This window comes from Hypomesus nipponensis, chromosome 18 (genome assembly GCF_054491055.1).
Source record: "Hypomesus nipponensis isolate SF chromosome 18, ASM5449105v1, whole genome shotgun sequence".
NCBI lineage: Eukaryota > Metazoa > Chordata > Actinopteri > Osmeriformes > Osmeridae > Hypomesus > Hypomesus nipponensis.
The window spans coordinates 8,418,324-8,446,131 of record NC_140378.1 but is presented as its reverse complement, the minus strand read 5'-3'; the positions used below and the strand labels follow the sequence as shown (position 1 = coordinate 8,446,131).

The 27,808-nt window shown below is 47.1% G+C and overlaps 1 protein-coding gene and 1 long non-coding RNA gene across 2 annotated transcripts; both read left to right on the top strand.

Moving 5' to 3' along the window:
- Positions 1-14: 14 nt before the first annotated feature.
- On the top strand, positions 15-19,973 carry cd34 (CD34 molecule). Its single transcript, XM_084680868.1, has 8 exons — positions 15-277; positions 13,350-13,592; positions 13,736-13,983; positions 14,106-14,207; positions 16,298-16,415; positions 16,550-16,602; positions 17,040-17,192; positions 18,125-19,973. The coding sequence occupies exons 1-8, from the start codon at positions 196-198 to the stop codon at positions 18,305-18,307; spliced, it is 1,182 nt and encodes a 393-aa protein (XP_084536994.1). The 5' UTR covers positions 15-195; the 3' UTR covers positions 18,308-19,973.
- A 3,869-nt stretch (positions 19,974-23,842) lies between these two features.
- On the top strand, positions 23,843-27,727 carry LOC146251880 (uncharacterized). Its single transcript, XR_014732141.1, has 3 exons — positions 23,843-24,412; positions 27,279-27,331; positions 27,584-27,727. It is a non-coding gene; the product is annotated as an uncharacterized LOC146251880 (long non-coding RNA).
- Positions 27,728-27,808: the final 81 nt, after the last annotated feature.

The window sequence follows — 27,808 nt, the reverse complement described above, 5'->3', positions numbered from 1 at the left end:
CAAACCACGCTTTATCCTGCCAGTCTCGTCTGTCCAAGTCAGAGTGAACTCAGGAAACTTAGCAGCCCCTCTCTAGCCCTCACACACACACTCTCAAGCTCCCTCTCACACACACACACACTCACTCAGAGCTCACCTCACCTCACCCACTCATCCAGGAACACACACGCGCGCCGGCTGTGCTAACAAAGGAGGATGGCTGCGTCCATGTGGAGAATGAATGGCTTCTGGAGGAGGACGGCCGCGGTGCTGCTGCTCTGCGCTCTGCTGCTGCACAGTGAGTACCACAGCTCTTCCACCGCGAGACATTGTCTATATTATAACACAACTCTTCTACCATGATACACCATAGCTATCATAGCACAACTGTTCTACCATGAAACATTATAACTATCACAGCTAAACTCTTCTATTCTAATGTACCACTACTCTTGTTCGGCAAGTCTTTTTTGCTACTCTTATACCACTATATACCATAACTCTTATACCACAACTCTGATACTGCAACTCTTACACCAAGCACCCACCACATCACTTGTACCAAAACTCTCACGGCATAAAACACCACAACTCATATCCTAACTCATAATACACTACAACTCATATCCTAACTCATAAAACACCACAACTCATATCCTAACTCATAATACACTACAACTCATATCCTAACTCATAATACACCACAACTCATATCCTAACTCATAATACACCACATCTCATATCCTAACTCATAATACACCACAACTCATATCCTAACTCATAATACACCACAACTCATATCCTAACTCATAATACACCACAACTCATATCCTAACTCATAATACACCACAACTCATATCCTAACTCATAATACACCACAACTCATATCCTAACTCATAATACACCACAACTCATATCCTAACTCATAATACACCACATCTCATATCCTAACTCGTACATGGGGCCTCTTCCTACACCTCTGAAAATACCTCTGATGTCCTCCTGCTGCTTCACCGCAACCATTAGAATCGAACACAAAGCCTGCCAGGGTGTGTTTGAGTCCTTCTGACTTGAGAAGAGCCCATCAGAGCATGACATGGCTGCCTGTGAGCATGTGCAGCTGAGGTGTGCAGCCCTCCAGACAGCCACGGTGTGTTTGTGTGAAGCCCGGAGGGCGAGGGCTCAGAGGGAGCTGGACCACCACAGAGGTGGCCAGCACAAAGAGCCTGCTCTGGAGTGGAAAGTTGCCGTTGAGAATAATTATGAACTGCATCCTGAGTGCAGTTTGGGTGGAGCTGGTGTGTGTGTGTATATGTGTTTTCAGAATGCTCAATGGGGCAAGGAAAGCCTGCTGAAAACACAATTTATCCCTTTCATCCTGTTTAAAATGTGGCAAACTATGTTTGAAGCTAAATGTATTCTCCGTAGCATATGCGAAGGTCTGTGTCCCCATGCTGAAGTAGAGGAAGCTCATCCTGCGTTTGACCCATGTGTGTCCTGTGAACATGTTTATATTATCAGCGTGCGCAGGATGGGTGGAGTACGTGTGTGTTGATAACGGTATGTATGTATGTATGTATGTGTGTGTGTGTGTGTGTGTGTGTGTTGGACATAAAGAAATGATGCACTGTTGTTTATTTAGTGGGGAGTAAATATAGAACTCACTGTGACATATTTTACAAAGGGGGAACTGTCTGGATGCGTGGGTGCCTGTCTGCTGCAAGTGTGTATGTGTGTGTGTGTGTGTGTGTGTGTGTGTGTGTGTGTGTGTGTGTGTATGTGTGTGCGTGTGCGTGTGGATCCACATTGTCTACAGGTCCAAACGGGGCAGCTGATAATTGCAGGGTGATGTGTGTTTTGGATGGTGCAGCTGGATGACTGTTGGTCTGGTCCACTGTAACCACTTCTCCAGAACTGCCCTGATCTGAGCAGGGCAGAGGAGCAGTCAAATCAGCAAGCCCAGTTTGGAAGGTGTACATTCAGCACACCATGCACAGCAGACACATGAAAACAGCCCCAGGAGAACAAGTTTGGACTGCAAATGCTATTAGTGTATCTTTACTCCAAAACATGCTCCTCGTGTGCACATTAGGAAGGGAGGCACATACCAACAGTCTATAATTAGATTTGTGTGGAAATTTAATTAACTGGCCAACCCCCTCTCAGGTCATTAAGGAAACAGTTTAACTTTGATCACTGTGACATATGCTGTGGAACTCTCCTTTGACTTCTTCAATATTCTACATAGATATTCAATGTATACCTAGTTTAAACAGGAAGAGTACATTTTGCTGAGGCATTCCAGTCCTCATTCCAGTTTGAAAGTAGCACAAGGGTGTTGCCACAAGGGCTCTCTAACCCTCCCCTCCCAGCTCTGACCACGACCAACCACAGCCCACCACTCACACGTTGTTGACGTTTGTGAGCACCTGGCACTGCTGCGTCGAGATACAGAGGAATAGTCAGCATGTGGCTCTGAACAAACAACTGGAATTGATCTGCCAAACCGGGAGATAAGGTAGACATTTATAAATGGTGGCAGCCCCACCCCCGACCCCAACCATCCCCCCAACTGTGTCTCCAGGGGCGCCTCTGCTCAGCCTCTGCAGAGCTGTCTGACTGGAGCCACACCAGAGTTGGGAGGTCAATCATTCCAAACCGGGGCTGGGACTATTTGAATGTTTCATGCTGCATTAGGGTGGTACGAAGCGTGAGATAGTCTCTTTGTCGTGTCCTCATGTTCAGATGCGTCCAGTCCACAGCACAGAGCTGGGGTTGTTCAGGGCTCTGGAACTGCTCCGGAGGACCTCTAATCCCGGGCACAGTGGCTCTGGCGGTGGTGATGTCATTAGGGCTGTCAGGGGAGAGGTAAATGACTCCAGCTCAGTGAAAGCAATCATAAAACACACTGCTGTACACACACACACACACTCTAGACTGCACGCAAGTCAATTCATTCCCCAGAAGGCATGGCCTTATCTCTCCTACAAGCTTTCAACTCATCTCGTAGTCATTATCCATTGGCATGCAAAGTCTCGTCCCGCGTAACAACATAAGCCACAAGTTTGAGCTGTGTGTGTCTTCATGTGGAGCTGCCCTTCCAGCTGACTGGAGCCAGTCTAGAGGTGAGCAGTATGGAGCCAGTCTAGAGGTGAGCAGTATGGAGCCAGTCTAGAGGTGAGCAGTATGGAGCCAGTCTAGAGGTGAGCAGTATGGAGCCAGTCTAGAGGTGAGCAGTATGGAGCCAGTCTAGAGGTGAGCAGTATGGAGCCAGTCTAGAGGTGAGCAGTATGGAGCCAGTCTAGAGGTGAGCAGTATGGAGCCAGTCTAGAGGTGAGCAGTATGGAGCCAGTCTAGAGGTGAGCAGTATGGAGCCAGTCTAGAGGTGAGCAGTATGGAGCCAGTCTAGAGGTGAGCAGTATGGAGCCAGTCTAGAGGTGAGCAGTATGGAGCCAGTCTAGAGGTGATCAGTATGGAGCCAGTCTAGAGGTGAGCAGTATGGAGCCAGTCTAGAGGTGAGCAGTATGGAGCCAGTCTAGAGGTGAGCAGTATGGAGCCAGTCTAGAGGTGAGCAGTATGGAGCCAGTCTAGAAGTGATCAGTATGTTTTTCATCGGGTAAAAAGCACTGAGCACCTGAAGCTTTCCAACTGGACACATCGAGCTCAGAGGACACAGCAGCCTGTCAGAGCAGACCTCACACCCTCAAGAATCGAACCACACACACACTAACAAGCAGACCAGTGAGGAACTGAGAGAAAGAGGAGAAACAGAGGGAAGGAGAGAGAGAGAGAGAGAGAGAGAGAGAGAGAGAGAGAGAGAGGGGGGGGGGAGGATGAGCAAGCTCCCTATGATGCAAGTAGATAGTGCATAATATTTATGTCAGATGTTTAGACCAGGACTTTGACAAACACTGATTGAGTTTAAGTTTTTTCTTCTCAAAGGCGTTCATTCAGCGGTTATGTACGCTCCCAAATATGCACCGTTGAAATGGGCATGGTCAGAGATGGTAATGGGTGATGTCATCCCAACGCCTCATGGTCTCTAGTTCTCATTAGAAGGGGGGAAAATCCCTGCTTTCTCAAAACACTCCAGCTAGGGGAAAATGTGTCATAGCCCCCAGCTCAGACGCTGGCCCAGGAGATATTTACTGCTTCAGTATCTTCTATAGAATTACAGCTTATCGTGTTTCTATATATGTAGTTGTGAAGAATAGAATTCTTCAATATTCTAAAGAATCGACTTGTTCTGAGGGTGGTGAAGGCTGTAGGGTGCATTCCTGTGATGAGGGGGATTCCACCATCTGGTCTGTACTTCTTACTAGACATGTTAATGTCCTGCATTTTCAACAAGGACCTGATTGACCTGTTGATGGGCTTCCCAGACACAACGCAGTTATTCAGAGTGGCTAAAACCATAAAGTATCCATGAGACTGAACACAAAGAGCAGCACAGATAGCCAGGGGGAAGAGGAGACCCATGAATGCCCTTAGCGGGTGTGAGAGGGTTGTCTATGATGGACACCATTCGTTATTGTTAATCCAATTCTCTCCAGGTTTATTATGAGATGCCGTCGAAAATGCGCTAATATACTATTAAAATAACTGCAGTAAGCTGCTTGTTTGACAAATGTAGAAGTGCAGGGTTTCCATTTAAGTGAGAATGGTAGATTACGTAACAAATACTCCACAATAGAGTCAAGAATAGTTTCATAAAGCCACTATTAAGCCACACTCTTGGTATCAGATGCTCTTGGTGGCTACTGGTAGAGATATCTGGGCGTGGCTGAATATCAAATAAACCATCTGCCAATCATCCCCAGTTCATCAAGAAAAATATGCCCCATTCACTGATTCTTCCGGTTCCAAGAGATGCAGCTTCAAGGAGGAAAGGAATGTCAGGGTGGGGTGGAAATGAGAGAGAGAAAGAGAAAGAGAGAGAGAGAGAGAGAGAGAGAGAGAGAGAGAGAGAGAGAGAGAGAGAGAGAGAGAGAGAGAGACAGAGAGAGAGAGAGAGAGAGAGAGAGAGAGAGAGAGAGAGAGAGAGAGAGAGAGAGAGAGAGAGAGAGAGAGAGAGAGAGAGAGAGAGAGAGAGAGAGAGAGAGAAAAGAGTGATAAGACAATCTCAAAGGTTTGAATCAGTAGCCCTCCAGCAGCAGTGTCCTTCCAGGGTAAACATGGTCAGCATATTGCCACTCTGCTTCTCATGGCCCTCAGCTATTGACAAGCATTCTTTCTGTCCCAAATCCCGATGATAAACTCTGGGTTCACGTCATCCGCTGGACGCTGTGGGTCCTTTACGTAACTCCTGGCAGATAGCAGTCTTGTGTCACGCAGGGTGTGTCCTCCTGGGCATGTAGTCAGGGTTGAAGATCATGAGTCAAGCTATTAAATATGTGCTGTATGACGGCAAGCTACTTAACTGCTTCCTCCCACATGTCTTCTGATTACACACATTCAACCGGAATAAAACAATCTTGTTTGTCAGTGTCAGTCTGGTAGTTTCAAGAAGATTTCTGGCAAACACGACTCCACCATCTCTAGGCCATTCAGTTACCTCATGCTCTGCATCACATGAAAACCACACTCACCATGACAAAGAACTCCTCCTAAATCGAAACTCATTAAAGCAAAAAAAAACACAAGGCCTATTGCTAATATGCATTATCAAGGATCAGAACTTGACAGGGAGAGATGTTTCTCCAGGAACAATATTTACTCAGTAAAACTTGTTCTAATGACTAGCAGATGCTGAGTTAGCAGTCGGATCGTCTGAAACCAGCCAGCAAGCCCTCTCCTGTCATAACTCACGTCAGCACAGTGAACTCAGCCCAGACAGCAACACTTCTGATAGGATCTCCAGAGAGAGGTCACTCTGTACACTGAACAAACTTGTGATTAGTGGTAGTGGTGTTTGAATGCGGACCTGGAAGAAGGCTGAGTCTCATGTCATTGGGAAGTGGTGGCATGAGTTCAGCAGTGAGGCTGGGAGTGTTGTGTGGTAACGTTGGTGAAAGTTTGGAAGATTACACTTCCTCCCTGTGTCACGGCTGGGTAGAGTGTGTGTGCAGTGGTGTGTGTATGTGTATACATGATCTGGGGCAGGCTTGTCAGAAGAGGCTGGGATTTGTACGGTGGTGTGTCCTATATAGCTTGGTGAATGATGAGTATTAACGATGCTGCTGGGGCTATTGCTCCTAGTAATTAATGTTTCGCAAGAAACCCATTGTTGGGGCTGTTCCTTCTGCTGCCTAATTGCAAACATAAGATAACATCCTGTTTCTGTTCTCGATGGCACTCAGACGTTATGGTGTGTGTGTGTTAGTGAGGCAGAGAGAGTGAGTGAGGCAGCTATAAAAGAGAGGGGGGGGGGGAGAGAGGGAGGGAGAAAGAAGCTAAGGTTGTAGAAAGAGGGGCCCTGGTCTAAGTAGGCCTCCTCCAAAGAGAAGGAAAATTGTAGAGTTTAACCAGACTATTAGACAAAGTGCTGGTTTTTGTTTTCTCTCTTGACTAAACTTTCTCTCTTGACTACCTCTCTCTCTACCTCCCCCCCCTCTTTCTCTCTCTCTCTATTTCTCTCTACCAACCTGTCTCCCTATGTCTTCATATACTGTCCCTCTCTTTGTCTTCCTCCATTTCATTCTCTCTCTTGTATGATAACCTAAACCATTGTGTGAGCCCTGCCTATGGAGGTCTACACATTTAAGGTAATAGCTGCACTGATGTATGATGTCCGATGCATCCATGGTAGGGTTAGACAGACAGACCACAATGAGTCTCTCTCCAAGCAGCAGGTTAGAGGAGAGGAGAGGCCTATCCCTCTGTAATAAGTTACACTGTTTAGGAAACAGGGGCTGAAGAGACTATCCAAAACGATTTCACTGGGCAAGTGAATGTAGGAAAAACATGTCTTCATGAAACCTTTAACCGACTTAATTAGATGCAAATTCCACTTCTGTCAAAAACAGATATGCTGTGCACGATCTTTATGTCAGCTTTAGGTCTAATAGGTACATGCAACCGTCCTGTGTCATTTCAGACGCCTACCAACCCATATTGAACATTGACCATTTGACACATTTAACACATCAACATAAGGACACCATCTTGGTCCAAGGAGGACCTTTAGGGTGTACCCACATGACCAGAGAGGCCTAGTGGGTGGGTGCTGGGTGGTATTATCTCTGGCCCCAGGCCCTCTCACCTCTGGCTCAGGGAGGTCACTGGGAGCTTTGTGCCGTGAGAGCCATATCCTGTTCTAGGATGTGTATGGATAACATTCCAGGCCTGTTGTTAATTCCTTTAATTTTTCCCCATGCCTTGTGTTTTGTTTAAAAACACCAGGGGTGTGGGCGGCTCTGTAAAATCCACTTGTGCCACCAGCCTGCTGCAAAACAGAATTAGTTGTCAGGTTGGTGTGATGGAGCAAGAGGGGTGCCCCTGAGGGATGGATGTTCCAGAGGTTTCCAGAGTGTGGTCTGGTGTTTGGAGCGTCTGTCTGGCCTTGGAAAGACACCAGTCTAGTCCCCCTGGAAGCAGAGGGACCATGGCTGCAGGAATAGACTGGTCTGATGGGTACAGCGCCCACACAGGCATAGGTGGTGGTCACTGTGTCATGAGAGTACATTGTTTCCTACTAGAACCTACCCCAGTAAAGAGGGGCCCGTGGTCTCCACCTGTTCTGTGTCATCCCTTCCAGCATTCCTGAGTCCAGGAGTCTCTGGAGGTTCAGTGAGCCTGGAGCCGTCCCACTCTGTTTTCAGGGTCAGTCTGGGATCTGGGGGTCACTAGGGCTTGCTGCAGTCATCTGGAATGAGGGAGAGAGCAGGGGTGTGGTGGGCGGTGACAGCCAGGGTGACGTCTCTGTGGCCTGGGTGGAGGTCTGAGGCGAGCCCCAGGCTTTAGGCCCCAGCCCTTATGGCTGACTCCATGGGCTGCCTAGTCCAGCACTCAGGCACAGACGACTCCCTCAGGAGCCAAACACATGCAGCATGACCTCTCCCTCCTCCACACCCCCTTCCTCCACCTCTCCGCTGCTACAGCACTGATTAAAGAGGCCAGGAGAGAGAACTTGTGTCCCCTGCCCATGCTCCATCATTGCTCCCTCTAATTGACTGTAGTGTGGGGATGTTTGTTTTTGTTCTGTGGTTCCTCACCCCACACCCAGCCCTGGTGGAACAGGAAGGCTGGGAGATGACAATCACAATGGGAATGGGACCGGGAGGGAAGGAGGATAAAGGAAGAGGCAGGGATAGGGGTAGAGAGAGAGAGAGAGAGAGAGAGAGAGAGAGAGAGAGAGAGAGAGAGAGAGAGAGAGAGAGAGAGAGAGAGAGAGAGAGAGAGAGAGAGAGAGAGAGAGAGAGAGAAAGAGAGAGAGAGAGAGAGAGAGAGCGAGAGAGAGAGCAGGACCAGTCAGCCTCGACTGACACCGATATCACACAGTGTGCCCAATGAAACTGAGTCCAGTCAGGTGTAATAAAGGTGATGCAAGGGGTGAGGAGGGTCAGATGGAGGCCGGGGGGGGGGGGGGGGGTGAGTGCAGCAGACAGAAGCCCAGGGTAGAGTGAACATGCCACACAAAATGATGTTGATCCTCACTGCAGCATTCCTCTGTGGACTGTGAAGTCCAGGCCCTTGCCATGCAACACTGGCCACTGCATCTCTGGGGACATTCTACTGCTGCCTGAACGCATAACCACACAAGCATGATATCCACACAGAATGAGGAGAACAAAATGGTTTCTGTTTGGTTCTGTTGATGTGGTGGCTTTCAGGATGTCTCCCAGTACCAGACAAACCTTAACCTCATAGCTGTCATCACCTACCCTGACCCTCACCACATGGTTTCTCCCAGGGCGTTGTGGGAGGTTAGGGTGTGCTGTGTGTCTGCGGGCAGTCTTGGGCCACTGCTTCACTACACTGGGCCACGTGCTGGATGAACATGGAGCAAACAAACCCTCCTGACGTGGAGCTCTCTCCCCCTCGGCACTTCATACAAATCTGGCAACCACATTTTATGTGTTCCGAGACTGAAGCTGCTCAGGAGCACAATGAGACAATCTGTTCCTCTGCTGCCATGATGACATCACCTGAAGGATGCCAGGAAAGGGATCCTGACAGGGGCTGGGACAGGGCAGTGGAGAACCTGGAGCACACACACATACACACTGACACACACACACACACACAGTCCTGCAGGCTGAGGGAGTGTCCGTGTTATGCTATTAGGTAACATTGATTTAGAAGACCAAAGGGCATGTCAGCATGTTGGCAGATCAGTCAGATTGATAATATCAGTTGTTTGGGTTGCAGACTAACTCTCTACCCTGCCTCAGTTCTACTCTCCTGAGGTGTGTGCTGTTGTCGTGTTTGTTGAAGAGTGTGTGTTGCTGCAGTGTTGTGTGTGTACGTGTGCGAGTGAGTGTGAGTGTGAGTGTGCGTGTGGACATGGGGGAGGTAGACGACTGCTGTCTGAGGAGCAATTGAAGGCAAAAGGGAGGTCATCGAGAGGAAAACAAAACCAAATGTGAGATTTGGCTGTTACACACACAGCGTAACTCATCCTGTGATTGACCAATAAGAGCCACAACCCATCCTTCTTATCCTCCCTTTCTCCTCCACTCCTCCGTCCCTCCTCAGCGCTCTCGTCTTCCTAGGAGCTGTGATAGGGCCAAGCCTGCAGGCCCACCGCCAGCCCCCGGGCCCCAAACATCTGCTATGGGAACCATGTTTGCTATGGCAACACGTCCAATAAAGACAACTAATCTCTCCACTGTACTCAGGGGCGTGCGTCCACTCACCCACGGGCCTGTTTGTACACAATGGACTTAAATGTGCTTTTATGAATACATATCTAGGGGTGTGTGTGTGTCCCAGTAAGAGTGAGTTTATCCAGGCTCCTGCATTTATGCCTGCTGACCTTCCCTAACTCTATAAGAACTTAGAATCGGCCATGGCAGTTGTGAAATGCACAACATACTCTTAAGGATACTAGGCTGTTATTTATGGATGTGTGGAGACACGTGATAGGTTCACAGTTTGACCGCCCTCAGCATGGACAATAGTTTACATCATCCAGTCAAAATACACATCTCGCCTCTGAGGATGGGAGCCTGCAGTCAGGCCTCGGCCTATTAGCCACCAACAGACCACCATGACAACTGACCAGTCAACAGCAGCATACCTCCAGTGGGTCAGTAGTCTAGCTGTCTTCAGATCAGTTATCATGTGCCCACAGTATCATGACTGTTAACTGGTGAAGACCAAAGGCAGTCTGCAGAGGTCTGAACTGCCTTACTAACTTCTTAGAAACTGCCTGCATAGGATTTGGTTAGAGAACTGCGTAGAGGAAGCCACACTTGACCTTTTAGAGAGTGCAGGTTACTTGGATACCTGGATTCGTGTGTCATAGCACAGTCAAAAGTTTAATTTGTCATCAGTATTGAAGCATATAAAATGATTTGTATGTCTATGTGAACGAGAGAACATGAGACTTCAGAGACGAGAGAAAGAGAAGAGAGCACTTGAGTGCTGCCCCATCTGGGCCAGCGGGCTCACAGAAGTCAGTCCGATAGACAGGATATAGCTCTCGAAGTCTTACTCTGTATCATTTTAGTGAATTATTTTCATATATCCTGATAAAAAATACATAAATAAAAACAATTAAAATACAAGTCGTTGTCCGTCCTCCCTTGTGCGCCCCTCGCCGGACCCGGGAGATTCGCAAAGCGCCACACGCCTGGAACCGTGGTGAGTCTCCGGGAAGTGTTCAGCTGTTCAGGCTCACTCTCAAAACCCAATAGGTGCGGTGTAGTGTCCTAGAGATAACGAGTGGAATAAGAGCGAGAAGAGAGCTCTTGATCGTTTTGTCTGTAAGGATCTGTTAACTGGGAGAGAAATATAACAATGGAATAAGTGATCGACAAAGAGTGATGTTGGCATGGAAGGCCACAAACATTTGCTGTAATACAGATCTCTTGATATCGTATTCAAAGCCCAGCGCAACACCGTGGTTGGTTGGGTGCAGGGATTCTCTAAAGGGAGCCTCTGACCAACTCAGAACCAAACGTGCGTTCTCCGCGCACGCAGCCTATGCAAATTCGAGAGACCCCGAGCGGCGAGTGCGTGGGTCATGCGCAACTCGCGATATAGGTGAGGGTGTCAGAAGGGCGCCGTGCATGCATGCTCGCAGTGAGCCCGGGCCTCGTTCGTTAGACAACAGGCACAAATGTGTGTGTGGTTGCATGTATAAACATTATAATACATTTATTTGTAAAGAATGTTATTGTGCATGGGCATGCATGTGTGTGTGGGACTGTCATCATCATAGAAGACACAGCAGTGTTTCTCTAGTCCTCACTGTTGAAGGATGGTGGATGGAGCCTCTACATCACAGCCTCTAAATCACAGCCTCTACATCACAGCCTCTACATCACAGCCTCTACATCACAGCCTCTACATCACAGCCTCTAAATCACAGCCTCTACATCACAGCCTCTACATCACAGCCTCTACATCACAGCCTCTACATCACAGAGGGATGTAGGCAAGACAGTCATCAGATGTCCATTTGACAAAATCACAGTACATTGTTTTAATTACATCATTATTTCAACACGATTTTGACAAGACTTGGAAGACCTTTGACATGCCAGTGTTGAGAGATGGCACAGCTGAGTGGTGAGGTGCATTCGGGCTTTGTTGTTTGCAGGCTTCACACTGCATTCTTTTTCACAATTACACTATCAATAAAGACTGGATCCCTGGGCCAAAAACTGTTTGCTACAGACTTTATTAACATAGTTAAACATTCAGGATTCATGCCCAGTCAAGCCAATTAAAATATATGACCTGCTCTGCACAGTGTCCAACACATTGACGCTGCTGTCAGGATAAAGTTCCCTCCGGGAGGTAGCGTAGCGTAGCAAGCAGTTTACAGGCCGTAGTATACAGTGTTAGACACACGCTATTACAGTGGCTACTTGGCAGCTTATAATAATTGGAAATGTTGACGTAGTACTGTTTAGCCATGCTTGAAGAGGCTAAGATCTAGAAAAGGCACTGTGAATTTCTTCTGAGGGTGGTCACACTTCCATACCTCAGATTAAATCCCAGGGTGGGAAACAAGAAGTGTACATCCAGAGGAATGTTGTTATGTTTGATGGTGTTTTGCTAGCTAATGTGCTGTGGTATACCCTCATGAGTACTCTCCCCAATAATGTAGACGCTCTGGTTAGAGAGTATGGGCTAGGACTGTGTAACCACGCTTGTTAGCACCCACAAAAGGCAAGGTCTTGAGGCTATAGCAGAGGTGTAAATGGCAGCGCTTGATTGGACCGTGCTGTCTGTCTAACTGGTCAAGTTCTTCTTCTCCAGATGTATACACGCAGACCCTACAGTAGAGCTAAGTCATTCCACTGAATTGTGAAGTATCTTTGACCATGGTTGTTGCATTGATCTGGCTTATCGTGGTGGGACAAGCCTAGGCGTGACATGGTACAGTATGAACTTAGGAGGCCAGCTGTGTTAAGAAGCCAGATTGAAGGCTGTGTGTGTGTGTGTTTGTGTGTCTGTGTGTATTTGTGTGTGTGTATTTGTGTGTGTGTATTTGTGTGTGTGCAGTAGGCCAACACAGCTGAGCCGCGGCTGGCTGGAGCCGAGAGACTGGAGGCTGGCGTTGACGTTGGTATTTTAGCAGCATGGTAGTCACCATCTGCATGGGGCATTCTGGAACCTCAGTGCCAATGGGTCTGTACTCAGGGGACACGCCTCTGTAGAATGTCTTGTGTTTACACGGCATAAACAGCTACTGCTCAACTGACCACCCCCACCATCGCTTCTGTACTGTAACTGTACTGACTACCATTGTAAGCTACTCATGGTAACTCAGACATGCCTTGATCCTCCCTCATCCACCATGAAAAGGGTTTCACTCCAGCTACCTGACCTGTGTGTAGACTCATGGAGCACCCGAGCTGAAAGTTATCTTGGTTCAGAAATATGATCAGTCCCTGTGGGCTGGGGACAGGTCAGGGGTCAGGGCCTCAGACGGCTACGTTTATTTGTGAAGCCTGTGGAGAGGGCAAAAGGTCACCCTGTGGCTGTTAATGACCTGGGGCTCCAGAGCAAACATGCCTGGTTTGGATAGGATGTGGGGCCAGAGACCTGGGCGTGGGCCAGGGAGCTGTTCTAACTGACAACACCATCCACCCCAACTGACTTTCACACAAACACAACGCCCAAGTGCCAATGCTCTCTAATCTCTCTACAGTTGTAGAGCTTAAACTGTTCGCTGACAGAAAGTAAACACATCTTTGATTTTATTTATTTTCTCTCTCCTTCTCTCTCCCTCTCTTTCTCTCTCTTTGTATTAGATGGAGCTGTCTGTCAAGACGACAAAACCACTGATCAACCCAGTACTGTTGCCACTGACGACCCCAGTGTTTATCCCACTGATGCCCCTATTGGTACCCCGAATGATACCCCTGGTGATGCTAATACTACTGACCTTGCTGGTGCTCTTGCTGGTGCCCTTACTGACGCTATTACTGCTGACCCTGCTGTTAACTCTGTTGACCCCACTGATAAACCTAAGGAGGACTCCATCCCCGCATCAGGTAGGCCAACAGTAAATCCGTGCTGCAGTGTCGTAGATTATGTTTCAGAGCTTCAAAGCAGATTCTAAATGACCAGAGCACACCATGCCTTCTCTGCCTAGCGTCCAGTAGGATGTACAGTGACATGATCTCCTATTCTGCAGGAGACCCAGCAACAGCAGAGCCACAGGCTGCAGATCCCATCACTGCCCAGGATGGCCCCTCCACAGGACCCCCAGCCAACACAGATGCCCCTGGGCTTCCTGCTGTTGTTGACGCCACCTCTTCCTTTTCTGTCGATACACCTCCTTTCACTAAACAGTCTTCGGTGAATGTTATTACAGGCTTTGACACCATGACGATCGCTGTCACAGACTCCCCTATAGTGCCGTCTGCTACGGAAGCCGAGTTGGTGAGTTGACCACCCCCTTCTCTGGACACCACTGTGTCCAGTGGTCAGGGACACATCAGTCTGTCTGTCTGTCTGTCTCTCTCTTGCTTTTGAATGATTCTCTTCCATCTCCGTTCTCCCAGTCTTCCTCCCTCTCCCTGCAGCCTGTTGTGGTGTGTGTGACTGAGGAGGCCTTGAAAGACAAGGATGCTGTTCAGGTGCACCTGCAGCATTCATCTAGCTGTGTGAGTATACAGTATCACTACTGGAGTAATGTCGTTGTAAACTAGGGAGTCAGGTGGCTGAGCGGTTAGGCAAGCGGGCTATTAATCAGAAAGTTGCCAGTTCGATTCCCGGCCGTGCCAAACGACGTTGTGTCCTTGGGCCAGGACTTCCCTACTTTCGTCAGGGGAATGTCCTTGTACTTACTGTAAGTCACTCTGGATAAGAGCGTCTGCTAAATGACTAAATGTAAATGTAACTACCACCAGCCCCAACACTCTGGGCTGTTCTGGTGGTTCCAACCATGGGCACATCAGCCTGCAGCAGCCCACAGGAAGGCAGCAGGAAGCAGGGCAGGGGCCCCTTGAGCAGGCTGCTGTCTGTGCTGGCCCTTATCTGGCCCCCTGCACCTTGGCTCAGGAGGAAATCAGCCCTCACTGAGCTTGGGAAGATTTATACATGACTCCAACAGTTCCAACCGAATGATGGGCCTGATAAAGACCCGCCCTTTGGTGGACATTCTCCGTCTGATCTCAATCATTGGAGCTGGCAGGAGATGAGCAGAGCATGGGAGGCAGAGGAGGAGAAGGAAGAGGAGAAGGAGGATGAGGTTATGTGCACATATAGTGTAATACAGAGTGTGGTTCATTGGTTTTGCCAGGGTCTTTCCAATAGAGCATCGGTGTGTACTGTGTTTGAGCTACACAGTAACATTTCAGACACATTACCGTGTGATACTGCCCAGTACTGGAGCTGCTTGGTATGGAAGCCACGCCAGGGACAGCCAGCCAGCCAGTCAGACAGACCACAGAGCCACCCCAGCTGGCCTCGGCCTCAGGACTGGCCAGGAGTGGAGGCTGGGCCTCAGTCAGGTTCATCTGCTCGAGTCATCCAGCTCCATCTCTAACAGAACATGAACATGGACATGAGGAGAGAGCAGCAGAGAGCAAGCGTGTCCAGATGATGAGGTCAAAGAGATAAGTGAGAAAACATGAATCAGTATGGTTTCCAGCGAGAGTGAGCGCTGTTAAAGGACCTTCCTGAGGAAATACGTGTTTAACCTTTGTTACCATGGAGATTTCCTCAGAACAGAGACGAAGTGGAAAATCTCTGAATGAGAGAAGTCTCTGGAATGTAGTCTGTAAAAGCAGCTCTGCTTATTCCCATGAGAAACTGGTAACTTTCCTTTAACCAACTCGGTAAAATTGACAGTGGCTAACAACAACAACATTTCCATAAAGAAAACACACATTTGTCTCACTTGAGACACTCTTGGATGCCAGTCACAAACGCTGCTCTCTGATTGGTCAAATGCATGTCCCATGAAGGCAACAGATCTCTAAGCAGACATCCAGACCTGGCTGCCAAGAGTGACCATAAGGTCCAGCCGAGCAGAGATCAACATGACAAACACTGAACACAGCTTAAATGGGCCACCAGCGACACACACAGATGTGCAGGGTGCATGGACCTGAGGTGAGCTGGGTTGTAGGTGGGAGTTTATAACTCATGGAGGGGGGGGGGGGGGGGGGTAATGGGCGTGAGGGGCTGATACAGTGTGCACCTCCCTGCCCAGAGGAACTGGATGTTATGAGGCCAGACTGGGCCATACCAGGCCAGCTGTGAGCCTTCCCTCACACTGAAGAAGGATCCAGCCTCAAGCCCAGATAGAGGCCTGTGGGGAGGCTAGCGTGTCTGGTTCACATTACACAGAGCAGGGAGCTCTCCCACAGTCTGTGTGCAACATGGTGACATCATAGTTCAAGGGCAAGGTGGGAACGAGAGGGTGTGGTTGAACTGTTTTCCACCCTACGACATCCCTTCCCCATTTCACACACGTGAAGACCCATGGCATTATACGCACAGGCAGTCAGCTTGACTCATTCACATGCTCAACTGCATGATCACACACATCATAGAGCCCCACCCCCTGAAGATGTATGAGAAAGAGAGAGAAAGAGAGAAAGAGAGAAAGAGAGAAAGAGAGAGAGAGAGAGAGAGAGAGAGAGAGGGAGGGAGACTCAAGGCGATCTCTCTGCTTAATCTGATTGCTGAAATGATGACTGAAACAAATGACTCTGGTCATTCATTCCTTACATCCCGTTTCTTACAGAGCGACAGCAAGGTTGTGTTAGAGAATCTGCTGGCCCCCTGGTGTGCTTCTGCTCCATGTCAGTTAGACGTCTTCCAGGAGGAAAGCACAAAAAACCTCTTGGTGACCAGTCCTCATGGTAAACCTCACAGCATTGGGTCTCACAATCCTGAACATCACAAACAACAAATGATTCAATCGAAACAATTTCACACAATGAATATTTGACATATTTCAAAATTCTAAGTAAGAAATGTTTCTATGTCTGTCCAGCTGGATTAAAGACACTGGAGGAGGCGCTGAACAGGGCTGAAGTGAAGAAAGCGGTAAGTTTTGCACTGCAAAGTCACGTTCCGACTAGAGAACTGGGTCTCCACTCCTCAGTTCCCTTACTGTCTCAATAACAGTTGGGCCGGCAATCCTCCCCATTCTGCTAGAAAGTGAGGAGTTAGCTATCGTACCTGCTCCAGAGACATTAAGGAGAGCTATAGTAGAGGGTTAACATGGAGGGGGAAAGAGGAATTGCTTGACACACACACGTCATTGTGGTTTGATATAAAGCTTGAGGGAGAAAGTCTAGCATGTCATCTGTCCACAGCCTCTGTGATCAGGAATCTTCTGGAGGCTCCCTTAGGCCTGAACCCAAGGCCTCTCGCTGGCGTCAACTCCCCCCATCCTCCCCCTTCTCATACTTACCACATTAAACCTCACATGAAACCACCCGTAATGCCAATAACGTCTATCTGTGTGCGTGTGTGTGCAGCTGGGTGCGTCGCAGGTGAAGGCCCATCCAGTGAAGTCATCGTCTGCAGTGTTTGTGTCGGTGCTGATGGCAGGTCTGTTGCTGGCTGCAGGGCTCATCGGAGTCTATTGTCTGAGGATCCGCCGGGGCCACAACACCAAGGGCATGAGGCTGGTCAGTGCCCCCCTCCACCAGCAGGGCCCCACGCCCAACATTCACTCCAACACTTAGGATCTAAAAGCAAAACCGATCACTGATCAGCAGTCGTACTCAAACCTGGTGGATTGGGATCTCAGGAGTCCCCCAAGAGTTCCATCACAGCAATACATCAGGCAGCACTGGGGGTTCCTGTTCAGTTCTGTTATGAAGCAACATTACACTCACATTCCTGGGGCCCATTACTACTTTCGTATGTTTGGGAACGGATCAAATGAAAATGGGAGTGCACTTTCACAATTCTGTGAAACTCCTGCCAGCCTTGTAATTACGATATTTTGGCATTGCATCACAGAGGAGTCACAGAGAAGTGTGTGAGTGTGTGTGTGTGGGTGTGGGTGTGTGTGGGGTGTGTGTGGGTGTGTGTGGGTGTGTGTGTGTGGGTGTCTGTATGTCTATAAAGTATGTGTGTGCATACGATACTCTGTGCGTGTGTGCATTAGAGGCAGTTCCTTGGAGGGAGTGGGAGCCTGGCTCTGCCATGTCAAACATACGGCTTCATCTCCAGAGACACACAGCTGTTTCTCTCCAGCCCATCTTGACGTCAGCAGAGACTGACCACACCAGAGGGTGTGTGTGTGACTCAGACCCACAAGACAGCTGCTGAGAAATGGAAGTTCCTCCACTAGTGTAGTTCAAACTAGGCTACAGCTCCTCTGAGGCCTCTTCTGATGCACGCATCTGAGAAAATCTCTCTTTCGATGTCTCATTCTGGTTTAAATCATCAGTGTCTGTTCCTGTGTATGTGTTGTGAGTGCCTTTAGGACTGGTAGTTCACAGTTGTGGGTGTGTGTAGTATGTTCCACCAAAATTGTTACCTCATGTAAAGTATTGAATGTCATGTGTTAACTATGTTCATCATGTGGATGTGTGGATGTGTGTGAGTACAGTCAGAAGAAACCTACCCTGTAGATGAGGAGAACCAGGGAAACACGTTGGTGTCAGTGGCCCCCCTCACCCCGCCGGAGAGCCAGGAGAAGCCTGCCATCAACGGGGAAGCACCGGAGGCCGACAAGACCCAGCCTCCACCGACCAACGGCCACTCTACCAAGACGGCCGACACAGAACTGTAAAGACACCCTGGTTCAGGACAGAACAGACCCCTCCAACCCCCCCACACCCACCCTACCCTCCGTTCCAGAGACAACCCCACCCAGCCCCCTTCAACACACAGATACACACACACACGTTCATACACCGTGTCGACTGTAGTCTCCTCCTATCCTCCTCTGGATCCATGCCTCAGCAACCTGCAGTTGCAGGAGGGACTATTTCCTGGTGACGTAAGCATGATGACGATGGGCTCTGTCCCTGGGAAGTTTCTGATAGTCAGTATTGGAGTTTGGGGAAGGACAGGGCAGGGTGAGGATAGTTTGCCGCTAATCACCAATGGTTCCCATGACAGTAGCTAGATACTGGGGTCAGAGCCACAAGCTGTCACCGTCTGGGAGTCACCCCCACTGCATATATAACCAGCCCCAAGGCTCCCACACACACTCCAGCAGCAAACACTGATATCCAAGAGATACACTCGTACCGGTCCTATGTTGAGATTGATAGTTATCAATTCGATAGTTATCTGATATGAATTTTCAGAGTGTTCTAAGAGCAAAAGGTCTGATTGTGTTCAGGCTTCCTTTTGTGTGTGTGTTTGTTTGTGTGTCTGTGTGTATGTGCGTGTGTGTGTGCATGTGTGTACTTGCATACGTGCATGCTTGTGTGTCTCAATTGTTAATCAAAATGGAGTATGTTTGAGCAAGGGTATGGTTTTGTAACTATGTGTACAAAACCACGACATTAGCCACAGAAACTTTACAATGTTTTAAAAACAAGTAGACAAGGTGATGGTTGGGGGAGTTTTGGCCCTTGGTGAGGCTACTGGTGTCCATCTGATGTCCATCAGCCAGACATCAGGCAGGATGTCACTTCCCCCCATCATTACTGCACACTGCAGGGCCAACTGTGCCTGGAGCAGCACCACAGGCAGCAACAGCCTGACACTGCAGGCCAAACAGGCTGAGCAGACTTTTACGGGCCTTGTTGGCTCCAGCCTGGCTCCAGCCTGTGGCCTTGACCAGAGACTAGGCCCACTGCTGAAGAGGATGAGGATGACGACCTCTCCAAGGCCAGTCTCACACCCAGCCTTTCGGACTGCCACTCTCTCCATCAGCTTCCTGACCATTCTTACTAGTATGCTTTTTTAATACCTTTTTTTAATTGGATATTATTAGTCCCGTCAGTAGTTTGTTCTGTAACTTACAGAAACACGTTTTTTTATGTAACGTTTTAGTTGTATCTTTTTGTGTACTACTCACTGTTTATTTTTGTCATGCTAAAGAGATTAAATTGGCTAGCTTGTCTTTCACAAAAACGACTAAACTGTATGTAACAATTATTTTATAGTAATTTGGATGCAGTCTTTTTTGAGTGGCTGGTCTTTTCTGTTATCTCAGTGTTTTATTCTACTGTGTCTTTTGAAAGAACTACCGTAACAAGCTCCTCACAATTTTAGGATCTCAATCAACCTGTACTGTTAACAGACATAAAGACAAAAATGGAAAAGCAGTCATTGGTTATCTTGTCAGAAGAATACATTATTTGAGTACATAAAAGAGTTTCATTCATTCAATCTTTGAATTCATGTCCTGTTTTTAAACATTCCAAAGTTACTGTTTAATTGTACTAGCATCCTGACGGTTGGATTTGAATCTTGAAAAATAAAGATTTTTTTAAAAGAAAGATCAGCCAAAGATTTTGTTTTTAAATGTGAGTCTTAAACTATAATAGAGTTGTGTGCTCAACCATTACATGTGTCCATTGTATATCCAAATGTTCAGCTCGGTTCTCTACAACACAGTGGGTTCTTATTATAAACACATGTTAATAATCCATGACAGAACATGTCTGTGTAAGGCTAACACAAACCCACAAAGCACACACACACTCATCCAAGCACACGTGCACAAACACATGCACCCGCACATTTGTCCACACACACACATACTTACGCCATTGGTATGTATGTAAATCCCATCCAGCTCATAAGGTCACACAGCTGGTTTGTATGAAAGGTAGTAATGACATCATTTCACAAGGTTTTGTCTTTCACTGTTTGGGTGGGGCAAAGAAAGCATCCCACAGCTGTCTTTATTAAGCACTGGTCATGCTCATTATTATCAGGTGACAGGATACCAGGGCAGAGAAAACACAGACCAAGACATGCTTTCCCAACTCCAAACATACATGAGCGCTGCATCTACCACAAACAGTCAGCCTCAAGTGACATCTCTTCCTTTCCCAACTAGATTAGACTAGAACATTTTCCAATATTGAAAGCTTTCAGCTTTTTTTGTGCTGTTTAGAAAACTGTCAAATCACAAGATCGACAGCCATGTGATTCCCCCATTCCATCCCAAAAATGAAAATATTCACCCGAGGCTGCTGAATGGAGCATCAGGGACGCATCTCGGACAAAGGGTTGCAATGTACTGTCGAACAAACTCAACAACCATGGCCATTGCAAGACATGACACACAAAACAGACTTTGTTTTAAAGAGAATGAGATTTTTCCTTATGTAGCCGGCTCAGCCTCCACCCCTACCACATGATATACTGGAATGTAAGTGTGAGATTGACAACAAAAATATCTCTCCTCTCTGGAGGTGAGTGGACCTCTCCCCTCTGGGGGTGAGTGGACCTCTCCCCTCTGGGGGTGAGTGGATCTCTCCCCTCTGGGGGTGAGTGAACCTCTCCCCTCTGGGGGTGAGTGGATCTCTCCCCTCTGGGGGTGAGTGGATCTCTCCCCTCTGGGGGTGAGTGGATCTCACCTCCAGAAAGGGGCATGGAGGAGAGATAGGCAGAACATCTGTGTTTAACAGGGCTGCTGTGGTTGGGATATGTCTGGGTGTGGGTGTGGGAGTACTCGTGGACCTTGTCCATCTGAGAACATTTACAGGAGGTTAAAAATGTCCAATACCCCTCAACAGTGCACCTTTCTTTCACCTTTACCATTGCATGAAACTCCACACCTCCTTCCCACCACTCCACTGTTCATGCCTCCACCCCCTTTGACCTTCTCATCCAGCTATCCATCCACCAACCCAGCCGACATCTATCCTTTACCTTCCATCCCCCATCCCACTTCTTGATTTGGCCTCCCATCCCTTTACTCCTTCATTCCTTCACAAGCCCCCTCCATCTGTCCCCCCCTCCTCCTCCCCTTCCCCAACCCCTGCACCCCGGCCTCCTCCCGGTGTGTGACTGGGAGGCAGAGATTACGAACACATCTCAGCTGGTCAACTGGTTGTTTTCTCTGTGGGGCGGGAACCCTGAGTGTAGTCCCAGCTGCCAGACACATCGTGTTTTCCCTCTCCCTGCCAAGACCAAGACTCTCCCCATCTTCCCTCACTCACCGAAACATGATATAAGGGAAGGATGGAGTGTAAGACTGTGTGCGTGTGTGTGTGTGTGTGTGTGTGTGTGTGCGTGTGTGTGTGTGTGTGTGTGTGTGTGTGTGTGCTAGCCGTGTTGTCCCCAAGCGTTATAACTCCCAGGGTTATAACTATGGTGCGAGTAATGCTGCGAGAGCCTACCTGTCAGGAGGACCTCAGCTATTTGTTCTGCTATGGTTTGATCATTTTGATCAAGCCTGTGTAGTCTGTAGCAGTTACATGTAGCACACTAATGCATCATTCCTGGTCCAGGGTCCTGTGCCTGTGGTCTGACCTTTCATCTTAACCCCCTCCATGTGAAAAAGACTCTCAGTTACATCACCCCAGCTCATGCTTTTCCCAATTGGAAGAAAAAAATCAGAGGAATGTTGACCAACTTCCTCAGGTCCTTCCCTGGAACGTTGGCATGTGTTTATGTTACTCGGTATCTCTCTGGGACAGACCAAACCTCTGGGCCCATGCTGCAGAGCAGAATGACCTGTGGAAACACCATTCTCCACTGCAGGGGCTCTTCTAACCCTGTCTGTCCAACCTTCTCTGGACACCCTCTCTGTCCTGGACCCCCCATCGCTACACCCTACCCCCCCCGCCCTACACCCTACCCCCACTCCCTACACCCTACCCCCCTCCCTGCACCCTACCCCCCCGCCCTACACCCTACCCCCCCTCCCTACACCCTACCCCCCTCCCTACACCCTACCCCCCATCGCTACACCTTACCCCCCTCCCTGCTCCCTACCCCCCCGCCCTACACCCTACCCCCCCTCCCTACACCCTACCCCCCTCTCAGGGACAGGAAAGAATTTGTTCTACTCTGGAGTCTCATAATACTGATTAACCTTGGTGACATAAACTTCTGCTAATATTGACATGCCATAGTGAAATCTAAGGTCATATTGATTTATTTATCTTTTATTTCTTTATTTAAATAGAAAAACACACAATAGTCAACATTCATTACACGATACATGGTAAATTTGGATACTGACAGAACTGAACAATGACCAAAATGTTACACGTCATGGAACTAAGAAGCCATTTCAGAAGAGCAACACATTGTCCCACAAAGTCTTGATGAGTCTTGATCCAACATTCGGATTCTGAATCAGACGTCCTTCCAGATCTTTCATTCAGGTCTTACACAGATCCTGTCTCAGGATCAGACAGCAGCTACAGGCTGTTGTCCCTGTACACATGCACTGTACATACCTCAGCAAGATGTCTAATATACTGGGCATGGAACTCAATGACCACTGCTGACATACTGTACATGGTTGACCTTCAGTGGGGATCAAGCAGTCCAGTGTGCTGACATCCCCACTGCATTTACTGGACGTTTCAAGGTTGTTCAGTATGGAGACATGTCTGGCCGAGTAAGTCAGATTTAGTAAGGACACCCAAGTGGACATAGCACCTGACCCTTAAAGAGTAATGCTCTCCAACCCTTCTGCTCCACTATTTACCCTCCAGCTGTCCAGACAACACTGAATTCTCTCCCTCTCTCTCTCTCCCTCTCTCTCTCTCTCTCTCTCTCCCTCTCTCTCTCTCTCTCTCTCTCTCTCTCTCTAAGCAATCTTGTGACACTTGCCCTGGGTACAACAACTCATGCTCATAATCTATTCATGTGTAAAATGGGTGTTGTATTTAGAGACCCAGAGAGAGGGTTCACAGAGGCTCTCTGTCTCTGCATACCAGGTGCACTCTAGGAACACTCATCCTTATACACTCCCTACCAGGAAGGAAAATGAAATGTCCCTTCTGTCCAATATACATGTTTTATACAATTATGTTTTTTTTCTATTTTATCAGAAAACATTACATTTACCATATTGTTCTAGCCTGCACTGGCAGTATTAACTTGCAGACAGATTTTTTACAATATATTGTTAAATTCCACTCAGTATTACAAAGATTGACTATGAGGATGATTGATGATTGACTATAAGGTAGTTTAGCAATGCAATCAAGTAACACTATGAACAACTACCGAAAATAGATACAGAGTAAGAGAGAATGAGCATTTTACCCTGGTCTCAATCTGCTTATACTTAGGTTAGGACGCCCCCTGCTGTGGTAATGTCTCGAGCACAAAGAAGCAGCAACCCAGACTTGTGTAAATCTGTGGCTATACTGCAACCTGCCAGAGGGCTCTCAAGTCTGACGCATTCGCCGTTAGACTACCAGCCAATCAGAAACATCATCAGGACATCACGTCAAATCATCATTCATGCCAGTTCAGTTCCACAAAATATATGTTTTGTCTTTTGCAAGTATAGGTACGTCTTGTCTGCTGTTATATGGCCAGCAAAATCGAAGTAGGGCTGCTGGTTTAACGTGTCGGCTTGTTGTAAACAATGTTTGTTGTAAACAAACATGCGTCAAAAGCATGTGATATGAGTGACGGAGGCGGAGGTTAGCACGCAGCAGTGCGTTTTGGTACATGATCCAATCCAGAAGCGGGGGTGTGTGAGGGGGCGGGAATTGAAGGTGGCAGTGTTGAAAATGCGATGGATTACATTTACCATGTTAAAAGGAAACGTTTGGACTGAAATGATGGAATGCCAGTAGGCCTTATAAAAAAAACTAGTAGCCTATAACCTACAGGAGGCGCAAGGTGGATCACGGGCTAATGAGTAGGCTACTGTTTATCCTTGCTTCACCCATACATATCGGACTACAATAAACATCTCTTTAGCAACTTCGCACAGATTGTATTATATTATACGGTAGGTATCGTGACTCAACATAATACTTTCTAAATAGAATAGGATGCATCCTGATTGTCTTTATTTGAAAGATGTTTTTTTGTGTTGCATGCGAAACCGCGTAGGGTATTGAATGCTTTAAGTTGTATCCGCATTAAGAATATGATCCAGGATAAACAGGCAAACTGGGACAGGGCAAAACATGTCGAGGGTGGGGTCGGTGAGAGGTGGCTGGGTATGGGATGCTGCGCTAGAAAGGTGTGCTGGAATCAGCGTCAGTGAGGTTGTTGCCAAATATGCACGTCTTGACTATGTGTATAGGCGCGTTTCACTCGGAATAGTGACATCGCATATTCAACAGGACGATTATTGAGAAGATATTCACATTGAGGCTATATATTCTTATTACGATGCCAGTAATTATAGTATGAAAGTACATTCCTAACATTATTTTACTTTTAAAAGAGTGCACAATCACATGTATTGAGTTTATATACGGATTAGCCTACAGATAGGCCTAATAAATTCAGCTTTTCTGATCAAGACAACATCTAACCTGAGCCTGGTAGATGTGATACGCACTTTAATTGGAGATGATGTAAACAAACACCCAAATGCACTACTCTTGCTTAACACTAGGTGACGCCGTTCTGCAGCCCTGAACTTCATCTGAACTATTAATACGTAATCTAAATAACATTGGTGCTCTCAAAGTCTTTGAAATCGAATTATGGGGCACTCCACAATGTTCAAAATAAATGTATCTTAATGCGAGTGTTGTATTAGTTTGTACGTGTGCAGACTTAGAGGCTCATGTAGACCGGGGTTACGATTCTGTTAGGAAAGTAGGGCCTGTCTAGCCTGGCTGCCAGCCCAACTTCTCCCCGCCCACAAAAAAATTTGGTCGGGAAGTTGGGTCTGGAGGGTCTCGTATTGGGGAACAACTACAGAAAACCAGGATCTGGGCGTACCAATGAAATTGCCAGGGCGGGCTTTATACGATGTGGACAGATGATCAACAGTAACGTAATCACTCACGTCACAAAAGAGCGCTTAAGTTGAATTAGTTTTAAACAAAGAACAAATTACGTTGCACTGATTGGTTGTAGGTCTATCCAATTGAGCGAAGAGGCATTTGTTTTCCAGGCTCGTTTGAAACACGCCCCGTAGTCAAAGCCCAACGGAGAGTTCTCAGACTCATAGTCTGACTAGAATTATGAGTATGACAACGTCAGGCTAGGGCCTGTCTTGATCTCTTTAATAACAGACGAAATAACCTCAAACATCCTAAATGAAAATGGCGTCAATGGAGGCCCAGTCCACGTTGTCATGTTCCTCACCTCTGTGTACACATATAATAGTGGCTTATTTATAGCAGTAAGATACGTTTTTGTAGGGCAATAATACAAAATAATACTTACTTTTATTCTCCCAGACCATACATCACGTGCTAAACAAGTTCAAACTTGTATTTTATGAAGCGGTACTTAATTTGAATCTGCAACTAATCGGCACACATTTTCACTCTGCTACTTAAAATGTTCTTCCCCTGAAGTTTATAAGCTTACCCAACAGATAACACCCAACGTTAGGGCTGATGTTTACATAACAACTGGTGGCTACCAGCAGCCAACCAAATGCCTTAAACCTGCCATACCAACATCAGAGCATATTTACAATATGAAACAACCATTACTGGTACATTGCTTTGTAAAGTAGCCTAGTTCTACCCAACATTACAGGAATCACACAATCTATCCTAAAAACATAAATCAGTCTTTGATGCCAGTTAAATTATCAGTATGTTCCATTATACAGTGAAACCCATTGTTGCATCAGAGACTAAGAATCATGTTCTGACATATTGGTGAGAATAGGAAGTGTAGCATGTATGGCTAAAATAAACATAGTGACCACAGAATGAAGGTTAATAGATAACAACACAAACTACTGAACGCCATCTCTAACTTAGCACAGGAAGGCATCAGTGTTGGCGACTGGAAGAAGTTCCAGTCGTATCTTAGCTACCAGACAGTGTACTACAACAGAACCAGATCTTCCACTCTCTAATCAATACTCTGGATTAGTATGAGTTTCCTCAGAGATAACAAGCTTTGATGGTAATTCTTCACGTCTGGTGGGGCATGAGGTGGGAGTTCGGGCTTTTACACATCGTCTCTCTGCCCACCCCTGTCTTCTGAGGCTAAACAGTGCCAGCTCTACCTCACTCCCTCATGGGTGTTGTAGTACAGATAGTAAGGCTAAGCAATAAGTCCCTTGTTTACTCTTGATAATAGAAATGTGTTATTTGTTGTTGTTTTAATAATAACATGTTAGCAGATGATTTGATCCAAAACAGACAGATGGGGTTGGAACCTGCAACCTTTTGAAGTCCAGTTAGACTGGACTAGAGTGGTACTTAGTACCACTAAGCGGTCCCAACTCCTCTTGAGATTTGACTCCACCCACAGATGCACTTGAGTTATGACCAGCAGATGGCAGATTTAATGAGCCAAACCATTATCATGGTAACACACTGTGTCATGTGGTGCCTGGGTGTAGGATGGTTCAAAAGTCCGTTGATACTAAACCAGGTATTATCACAATGAATGCCTTGAGTGTTTCATAACTGCAGAACATTGTTCACATTGTTGTGAGGTGAGTCAGAGCAGACTATGAAGAAAGTGAATTGTTTCAAAGATTATTCATTGGTTTGTGGTGCACAATTGGGTGACAGGCCAATGACCTCTGACCACCATTATGGCATAGCTGGTAAAGAAAAAGCAGAAACAAACACTAGTAGCCCTTCCAGCTTTTGCGTACTTTATCCTTTAAGAGAGGTCACAGTAATTTTAAACAATACTTGTTTTGTATTTTTCTTCTTTAGACTCATGTTAACCAACCACAGACTAAATGAAAATGGAAAATAAAGAGCTGAAGGTATGTGTGCAAAGGAAGTGGTAGACATGAGAATCTGACTATTTTAAGACAAGGAGATAATCCTTTTAAAGACACGCTTTGCTCCAGAAGTTTGTTTTTATCACCTGACCCATTCAATCATATACATTTGGATTTGTAACAGAAACACTATGACCTGATGATTATGATACAAATGAGCAATAGAAGAAAGCTATCTTTGACATGGCAGTTTTAGTGGTTGTGAAATGGGCATTGTCATCTTCTATTATACAGAGCGGTGCCAGGAACAGGAAAAGGAGGGTTGCTGCTTCCGGTTCTGCTGCACAGGCTCAAACTGAACTTTGTTTCCCCTAAAGAGCATTGACCAAAAATATGTACTACATGACAGAATACAGGAAGTCATACGCACTGCAAAAAAACAAACATCTGAGTTTTTATGTAACTTCCACAGAATCCGGTGATGTGCCTTTAAAATGCATGGGTTGTCAGGTGACAGGA

Bases quoted from the DNA above. Each gene is read 5' to 3' on its own strand.
- cd34 (XM_084680868.1), top strand. From the start codon at position 196: ATGGCTGCGTCCATGTGGAGAATGAATGGCTTCTGGAGGAGGACGGCC. The intron at 13,593-13,735 runs GTAGGCCAACAG...CCTATTCTGCAG, and splicing joins GGACTCCATCCCCGCATCAG to GAGACCCAGCAACAGCAGAG. The intron at 17,193-18,124 runs GTCAGTGCCCCC...GTGTGAGTACAG, and splicing joins ACACCAAGGGCATGAGGCTG to TCAGAAGAAACCTACCCTGT.